General features: G+C 32.2%; 1 protein-coding gene across 14 annotated transcripts in view; it reads left to right on the top strand.

The window, feature by feature from the left end:
• Foxp2 (forkhead box P2) overlaps positions 1-10,000 on the top strand; it is a 571,690-nt gene that overhangs the window by 303,770 nt on the left and 257,920 nt on the right. For all 14 annotated transcript variants that reach the window (XM_074064625.1, XM_074064620.1, XM_074064606.1 and 11 more), the window contains one exon: positions 7,655-7,832. In XM_074064625.1, the coding sequence (XP_073920726.1) occupies positions 7,665-7,832 (168 nt within the window). In that variant the 5' untranslated portion in view covers positions 7,655-7,664. The remainder of the gene's footprint in view (positions 1-7,654; positions 7,833-10,000) is intronic.

Below are 10,000 nucleotides of genomic sequence, written 5' to 3'. Positions count from 1 at the left end.
AGGTGCCTCCAATCTGCCTGACTTTTCATTCTTCTATAAGAACCATTATAATGATTTTGCTCTTAAGTTGGAATAACAGAGTACTTCCTAGAGTTCTAATTGAAAGACCAGTAATTAAAATAAAACTGTCAAATGATAATTTAAAATCTGTCTGTCTAAGTGCATTAAATTGTAATGTTGAACATATACTCTTGTCTGTTGCTTTTATCAACTAGCTATTTTTTTTCCTGAATTTTGCCTGTATGATCAAATGCTGTCACAGAATGCACCCATGCTAATTCACTCTGTGTATGAAAGCAATTATTACAGGTGTGTAGTATGTCAAATTTTGGGAGTTTATGTGTTAAAATGTATACATAGTATTAATTGCTGCTTTCTATTGTTTGGTAGGAATAGTGAATTGATGCAAAATACATAGATTTTATTTTCCATTAAGCTTGCAAAAGCAAGCTTAGGTTTGAAATTTGACAGAAAGGTTTATGCCATGTTTTGGTGTTCTGGTGGGTGCTAGCATTTAAAACAGTTTTTTATAGTTATATGTTGTGTGTTAATACAGGTGTTTATGGATTAGGGCTGCTTCATCGTTGATTGTTTTATACATGCTTGAGGCCAGAGTATAAATTACACTATACCTCTCACAGTTATTTCTGCTTGGAACATTACTTGCTGTTTAGATCAGTCCATGGTAGGAGTATAACTCATTATAATATTAATGGGAACTAATTATAAAAATGTTCAATTTAATTCCTAAAATAAACTTCATGCTCAAGAATCAAGTCTAAACTATTTTAAAACAGTGCTGTTAAAAGAAATTGTGGCAGATCCCTTTCCATATACACACTCAAAGAAAGGAGGACAAAAGCATTTTCTTGAACAGATCTTGAAACTGTTCAACACAATCATGTGGTTACATTAAAATTCTGGTCTTACTACTGTATTCACTTGCTAAGCTCATGTTGGACTTTTGCACTAAGTTGAGGCCAGTGGAAGAAATTTCTCTAAGTGTACCGCCTATGCTGTGGGTCTTCCAATGGGAAGGCAAGAGGTGGGTCTGGTGAGGAGCAGTATTAAAGGACCATTTGGTGCCCAAAAGATAGCCTGGTAGTAAAAAGTGCTGAAAGGGCATGAGAATGAGGATCTGTGGAAGAGCTGTATTATGCTCAGGAAAAACAGCAAGGGATCCCAGGCAGTTGCTATGGGCGGGAGACTAGAGATTGAAGTAAAGTAAGCTGGAAGGGATAAGGAAGGATGTGGCAGGAAAGGTGAAAATGCCATCACAAGAGAAGTTCATACCCAGAGCTCTCATTAGCCAGGGGATCAGTGAAGGCTATTGCAAGTAGTCCAGCCTTTGGGAATTTGACTGTAAGTGGACCCACTGCATGGAAGCTTGCAAGCTTGTACAACTCAATCACTAAGCTTTTTAAATAAAAAAGAGGGAGGTTTTGCCTGCTAGGCAGGTCTTTCTGTGTTCTTGGAGATCTAATTATTTCTTATTGCTTTACCATTTTTACTATAAAATTTTCTGTTTCCTAAAAGGAAATAATCCTGGTCTCAAGAATTTGAAGATTTTTTTTTTCTTTAGGCAAGTGTTAAAAAATGTGTGACAGAATATACTTACCTATCAGGTGCCTTGTAAACTGTAACCAGTATTTACATTTGTATTGGCAACTAGGTAACAGTGTTTAGTTTTTAAGTCCTCTTCTCACATATGTAAGTTATATAGTTCTACATGTTGTAAAAAAATCTACATTTTGATATTACACATTAGTATCAGCTCAATTTGTAAGTGGTTGTGAATCATCTTTTTCCTAAGTTTCTTTCTTTCTATGTTTTTAAAAATAAATATTAATGGTATAAAGGACTGGTTTAAACAGTGAAAATTAATTAAATGAATTAAACTAGCTTTGAAATTTATAGATTTAAAAGGAGGGCTGACCATTTAGTATGTTCCTCGAAAAGTCAAACTTGGTGTGTATTTTCACATGTTTGAGAAGTAGATACTGTAGACAGAAACTATATGAGTGTATGAGACTACAACAAATCTTTAGAATATAAAGGATAATGTAAAAATATCATGTTAAATGTTTTTGTTTAACTAATTCACCAGAATAATCACTATTATCAAATATTTCCCAATCATACAATGAATGGGAGTTTTGAATTGAATCATAATGTTACAATAAAATACACCTGCCTACCTACCATTCTTTCAAACTCACCATGGCCCTTTAAATACAATAGCATGAGATTAATCACTTAATTTTAGTGTTTTTTGCTGTTTCCATCATGAAATTTTTACATTTTCTTTCTTATGCTTTAAAGGTAGTGTATTTTTGAACAAAACATAACATGACACATTAGGTTGCTAGATCAATTAATAGCTGACTGAGTTGGAAGATAAGATTTTCACTTGTTTCACGCTTACATTTCCCAGCTGTTTGTCATTATTGAAGCTGTAACAATATTCTTTTTGCTGAAGGTGGTTCATCATTTAGGAAAAAAAAACCAATTCTTGTTAATATGCCCTAAAATTTTGCATGTTTCTCATACTAACCTTTCTGAATGAAAATTTGAAGTTTTGCAAGAAGGTAATCTTAATTTGTACATAGCATTTTAGGTGCTTTGTTAAAACCACTAAAAGGTAGTGACAAAGTTAATTTTCATTTACTTGAAATCATATCTCTTGTTATAATAACTTATTATTTGCTGTAACAGACACCTTTCTCCAAATCATGTTTCAAAGGACATCCTGTTTCATTTCTCAAAAATTAAAAATAGTCTTGTGCCTTTTCAATTTTTGTTCCTACACATTCAAGTATGTCTTTCATATTTGGCATTTTGATTTATTAGGCAATTTTGGTATTAAAGACTTTTAGCAAAGCAGTGCTAGATTTCAAATGCACTGTGCATGGTGTCCATGATGAATTAATTCCACTAGAGCACACAAGTTATTATTTAAGTGCTAGTTTCTTTCATAAGTTTTACATCACAGTCAAGTTTTTAGTCAGAATTTAGCTGACATTTTGAGGTAAATGTGTGTGTTTCTTGTTGTATATGTGTGTTTTCTCCCACATTCTTTTGTGAATCTGCAGAAAAGTATTTAATAGTGCTTATTATTGAGAATTTATAAATGATCAAATAAGGTGTATTTGAGGCTATATGATAACTTTTTAATGTGTTACTTTTCTTTAAATGTCATATTCAAAATCCTTTGGATTTACAATATACATTTAGATAAATAAATTCCCTGGGATAAATCAGATACTGGACATAAACTGTCTCTTAATGTCACTGTAAATAATTTTAAGAAAATTAGAAATCATCAGAAACTTTTTATATATACTATTATTTGTTCTTAAATTCTCAGTAGCTTTTTCCATTTGTTTTGATTAAATGGTAAGATGCCAAGCAAAAATTAAGGTGCTAAAAGTCTAAAGTGGAGTGTTTGTGTATATAAATAGGAGTGTATAGTGAGAAGTAGATGTTATTCTTTCTTTCTTAACATCCTTGGCATGCATAGTTGGATTGACTGACCAACTAATCTATCTACCATAGATAGATACACACAAACATGGATATGCACATGGGCGTTGAGGAGTGAAAGGAAGGAAAGAAGGAAGGGAGGAAGAAAGGAAGGAACAGAGGGAGGGAGGGAGGAAGGGAGGGAGGGAGGAAGGAAGGAAGGAAGGAAGAGAGGAAGAAAGGAAGGAATGGAGGGAGGGAGGGAGAAAGGGAGGGAGGGAGGGAAGGAGGAAGGGAGGATGATGAGAGAAGGAGAGAGAGAAAAGATAAGAGAGGTGACCAGAAAGAAAAGAAGTTGAATAAGCAACAAGGACCAATAGTGTCCCTTGTGGTAGTTGGGATAACACAATTAACTATACTTGCCCGGGTCAAATTTCAAACCTTGGAACATTGTAGTGAATGCAGAATAGGATATATGCATGTTTCTGTTATCACTCTGGCATATAACTATCTCACATGGTACAGTTTTATACCAATAGAACCTATAACTCTAAGAGGAAAAAATAAAACTAGCATTCAGTACTACCCTATCATAAAGTAAGGAGGTCTAATTGAGCTATGTCTTTATATCCTGCTATTTGTACAAATAAAAGACTACATCTTGATGCAAAATAAACACAAAAGCACTGTTGTGACTATAACAGGGAGTCATATACTAATTTATATAATAAGTGGTTGTGCACGCTTTATTCAAGATTATGGCTGCAAGAAATGGCATGAATTGCTGGGTGTGTTTAATGCTGGATTATAGCAATTTGAAACATGTCAAACACATGGCTAATGCCTCATGCTTCACTCATTCTTGCGTAAACCTGCATAGCCACCATCCATTATACCCTTGGTAACAACACAATTCTGCAAGTAAATATTGTTACACTAAGTAACCTTTCAATTCAAGTTGTTTAGGAAGAGAAAATGCAATCTTGTGCAGTCAGTTCCAGTGTCAGTTTAATGTTTCAAAAGGGAAGTGGTGTAGAGAATAAGTATCTGTATAGTGACTTGCTTAAAAAAAAGAAGGAAGAAAAAGGAAAGAAACGAAAATTCAGGGGAGAAAAGTAGAACTGCATCATTTGAGTGCAAGAGCTGAAGAGTTAATTTCTGATGTGGTTAAAGAGTTGTGTATGATGAAAAACTTAAGAGTTTAACTTTTACTTCAGACAAACATTAAAATAGTGACTACTAAACTCACCTTCACCTCTAATGACCTGGAATTTATTTCCACTGATTTTTGTAAAATGTTTGTGGTAGGATTGAGAAGAATGAATAATTTAGTTCAGTATGTTTGGATCACAAGCACATCCGCTCTGAAAGAATATGCTGAATTTATAATTATTTAAAATATATTTATAAAAGTAAACACACCTCATATTGTGCTAGAAATATTTCCTCTAGTGGGAAATAAGTATGCAGGCGTTAGTAGGAAAAACTTAGTAAATACTACAAATCATCTTCATTATCCTTGAAGAAATGTCTCCTTTATAGTGGACACACTTCAAGCTTCCTTCTTCAGATAAAATGCACATTACAATCATTTAATTACACAATTGCCCTTCTTTTTTTCATACTAATGTTGGGGTCAGATGGTCCTACTTTGTAGAGCAAAAAGTCTATCACTGTTACAGTTTTCTGAAGCATTATCTTACTAACTCTTAGATGTCTGTTCTTAAAATGTAAATCACAATTTATACTCTAGGGCTTTATAAAGTCAAAAATTCCACAAGGGATATTAAAATCCTTTAGTTAATAAGAATTGGAAGTTACATAGGTCTTTCTTCATAATTGTAATAAAGATTTAGACACATGACTCTCTGCTTGTTCATTATTCTTAATTATTTGATAACCTTGATTATAACACAGTAATACATGCAGAATTACTTAATTCATCCGATTGATCCTGACATAAAATCACAAAGGTTAGTGTTAAATGCTGCACCTGTCTGTTACACTTGAAAATACAGTTATTCATTTTTATGCTTTGTGTTGCAGACTCTACCCAGAGAAAATAAGTATTTCAAATAAATTTGGGTGATGAAATAAAAACATACACTTACAAACATATATGCCAGGTATATTGTCCAGAGGAAAATTTAAATGAAGAAGTTACGTCTATCTGTTTCTACAGTTGGAGAGGACCGAAATTATAATTTTCACACAACTAGTAAAAGCAATCAGACCCTTTCTCTGAATATTTTAAACATTGTGCATGTAAAATTTATGCCTAATTTGAATACTTATTAGCTGTCTAATCTTAGAAAAGAGTATTAGTTTTGTTTTTTTCTTATAAAATCCATCACCATGTATCAGTTTTCATTTATATGATTTTTCTTTGTTAATGTTCAATAAGATATTTAACAAAACCTATTTATTTGTGAACTCATTCCATTCAAAATTAGTTTTATATAGTTGCAAGCAATTACTTCTTTTATTATCATTTTTTGTTGCATTTTTTTATCAGAACAGATTTAAGTTGTATACGTGGTTTCTGTTATACTAACTTGATTTCCTAATTCAGCTCCTGATGACCTGTCATAAATCAGTATGTTTTTTCATTGGCTTTTTAGAATTATGGGAATAATCTAATAATTTAGGCTATAATGAAAATACCTATTAAAACAATTAAGTTATAACTATTAATTTTAATAATTTTGATATTAGCATTCAAAAATATCTGTTGGGTATGTGTCTCTGTTTCTGTTTCTGTGAGTAACTGCTTGTGTGTGTGTGATCACCTTTTATATGATTTCCAGGGAAATGGATTTTTCTATGACAGGAAGAATATATTAAGCTTTCATAGGCTTTATAATATGTACATTTCAAAGTTTTAAATGGACAAAAGTCTTGAAATAAGAACAAGAGCATGAAAACATATAGAAAATAATTAGATTAAGTTTAATGTCTTCTTTACTTTAGGCTAAGTCTACTGCCTAAGTAGCACTCCTGTTAAAGTCACAGCACATCCAGGTTGCTTCTGAAATTCTGTCCGTAGAAGTGAAACAGAGAAGTGCATCTATCAGGCTATGACATAGGATTCAGATGCCTTTGAGAGCCAAAACTGATCTTTCTATGCCACACATTCAAGATGTACTGTGAAATTCTGGTTTGTAAGAGCACATTGGTTCTTTATTTACTGCAAGGATTTCCACTGATCTTGGCAGGACATCTCATTGCTATCCTGAAAGTACAGTATATTTATGCAGTGAAAATGATAAAACATTTATTACTGTAGAGAAGGTAATATGCATAATTTATGCTGTTTTTAGCACAATCATTAGTGATATTCTTGATAGATTTTATTTCCAGCTTTCATATCTAATACATGCCTGGAAAATTAATTTTATATCTTTCATTTATTTGCCTATGTTAAAATTGAGTTTTAAGTCATCTTCAAGTGAACAGTTTGATTGCTGCTCATGCATAAGCTTAATTACTTCCCAGGAAGGACAGTATTAAATGTTTTAAATGTCAGAAAAATAAATGAATATGAGGTGTTTGATTAAAAAAATAGGCAATATCTGATGTGTTTGCAGCAGGAGCTTTTTCTTAAAATGCCTCCAAGGCAAATTTTTATTTAGTCACAAAAAAACCCATTATACTATTTATCATTGGTTGATACCATATGATTTGTAACACCCTTACAAAATTTTAATTTTGTATGATTAGCTGTGCATCATTAAACAACAGTCTTGCATAAGATGTGCTGTAAAATTCTGACAGAATCAAGATAGTGAATATTTAAAATAAGGCTGTATAGTCACCCATGGTTGTCAAAGGTAGATAATAGGAAACATAGAACAGAGTGTGCAATTGTGCCTTCATTTAAAATGGTTTTATAGGTAGACTTTAAAATGTGGTCATTCATAAATGCTATTGACCATGCTATATGCATGGTATGTTACTTTGACTGTTATATGTAACCACACAAAAATTGCTTATAGAAACCGTAATTTCAGTGATTAGTATGTGGATGAAAGCTGAATTTGTATTGCTTTTCTTGGTAAATGACTATTCAAGGCTTTTTTTTTCCTTCCCCCTTCTAAAGATGCTGTCTCTGTAATTGGCAGAGAGGGACATCTTGATAATGGAAGTGTGAAGGTGTAACGTGTGTTAATTGATACTTCTTAATCACTTTTAGGTATTAAGTCATGATGCAGGAATCTGCGACAGAGACAATAAGCAACAGTTCAATGAATCAAAATGGAATGAGCACTCTAAGCAGCCAATTAGATGCTGGCAGCAGAGATGGAAGATCAAGTGGTGACACGAGCTCTGAAGTAAGCACAGTAGAACTGCTGCATCTGCAACAGCAGCAGGTAAGTTTTGTTTTCCTCAGTGCTGCCTTACAACAAATACGCGTTTTCTTGACTATCAGAAATGTATTCATAGCAAATTGAGCATGTTGTTTTAAGCTAAAAGATGCCGAGAATTTATTTTTATTTGGCACATGATGGAAGGATGAGTAAAGATAAGATTTATTTTCATATTAGTTACGTCATATCTGTACCAGAGTGCCCTTCAGGTGTCAGGATATTAATTAAGTTCACAGGGTGATTTTTGAAAGGTTCTGTGAAGGTTTCTAACAAATATTTTACAGCTTTCTAGTTTACTGTCTAACGTTGTGCTGCAGAACGTGATACTTGGTTTTCCACCAGAGGGCCACATTACGTGATACTTGCTTTACAATGAATTTCTTCCAAGTCTGAGCTGAGGTAGAAAGGACCACAAGGACTTTTCACAACACAGATACTCACCCGTGATCGTTGCAAATATTAGCTATTAATTAGTTGAATTCTGAGGACAGATTGTGAGACATGTAAGCAGTATGATCATCTATGTTGCTCTTCAAAATTCATTTCAGGATATTTTGAATATACATCTTTCGATAACATTAAAGAGCACTCTTATGTTTTCTTGGTGTCTCATAAAATGCAACTGTGCTCTCTAATTCTAGAAAAATAAACAACTGAAAAATAAAAGCACACTTTAAGTAGTCCAATATTCTTTTTATAAGACAGATTCATTTTTTCTGATTTTGTTTGACAATGAAATTTTCTTTCCAATCGAAGAATAGACATCCATTCCTCAATGACTCAAGTCTGCAAAGACAGTGACAGAGCACAGAAAGCCTTAAAAACATACACATATTAGGCCAGAATGAGGTTACCTGTTTGAAAAGATTCTACTTGTTTTTTTTTTTTTTTAAAAAGGTTATTTCTTTACGTCTCTGAATTGCATTCAGACTAAATGCAAAAAAATTCATTGAAATTCAATTCTTAAAAAATTATCACTAAAAATGACTCAAATTAAGTGATATATCATTCACATTTTAAGGTAATATGTAATGAGAAAAATATGTCTCAACAGTTGAAATAAATGACTACACTAGAGTAAAATCTGGTAGAATCATTTTAAATAATGGCATTTAAAAAGTTAGATGGACTGGATAATGTCTTAACCTTTAACCATTGTTTCCAGAAATAATCTTTTAAAAAAGCTAAATGTACCCTTAGCAATTTGAATAGTTAGGGATTATTTTAGAATTGTGTCGTTTTTCAAGGACTAATTATTTAGGAAGATAATTTTTATTTTGTTTGGAAATATTATGTTTTAATTGTCATGAGAGTTAAATGCCAACCAAATTCTCAGATTTAGTCTATTTTACAGATTAACTAATGGAGTTTTTAGGATAGTCCTTTCTTCCTTTAATGTATTTACAGGAAATATTACACCAATGGAGTGCTACAATATTCCCATTAATTCCCCTAAGTAAGAGTTGTAAGCATTTATAGTCAGATTCTATTTTGCTTAAGAATCCAGTGGAGTGCATTTATAAAGACAAGTGAAAATAATAATTGAAAATGAACATCGAAGTTGAGTTCTAATAGATGACAGGTTCTGAGGAGAAATGCCAAGACTTTCCTTTTCTTCATAGCTCTGATTAGATCTTAAATAAACTGAAAACAGAGTAAAATCATGGCTATACTTTACAGTGCTCTGGAGGCATTTTATGATTCAGCCTATAAGGTGTGTTTATAACTTGAGTTTGAAATATACTTTGTTGTACACATTTCTTTTGTGTATACTATAAACAAGAATAAATACAAAAGTTATGTGCCTTGTATGACTTAGAAACTTTAGTCATGTATTGCATATTTATAAAGTATCTTTAAAAAGTGATTTAACACAATGGGTAAGATAAGTGCCTACATAGACACCTTAGGAAGTACCTACAGGAAGACATGTACCATGCAAAAACCTTGTAAAATGTCCCTTCACTTGGTTATATTTTAACTATATTTATATAGCTAGATACCTGCTGTCATTGATTATTTTTTGTCTTTCTGTGAGTGTATTTTAAAGACTACATAGAAAATATCAAAAGTAATAGTATAATATTTTACTACTTTTTTAAATGAATAAATTCTTAAAGAAGTGAAATAATTTTATAGATTTATCATTGCATGTTTTTATTTAAATGTAA

The sequence above is a fragment of the Castor canadensis genome, chromosome 2 (assembly GCF_047511655.1).
Source record: "Castor canadensis chromosome 2, mCasCan1.hap1v2, whole genome shotgun sequence".
Lineage (NCBI taxonomy): Eukaryota > Metazoa > Chordata > Mammalia > Rodentia > Castoridae > Castor > Castor canadensis.
This window is presented reverse-complemented; position numbering and strand designations above follow the sequence as displayed.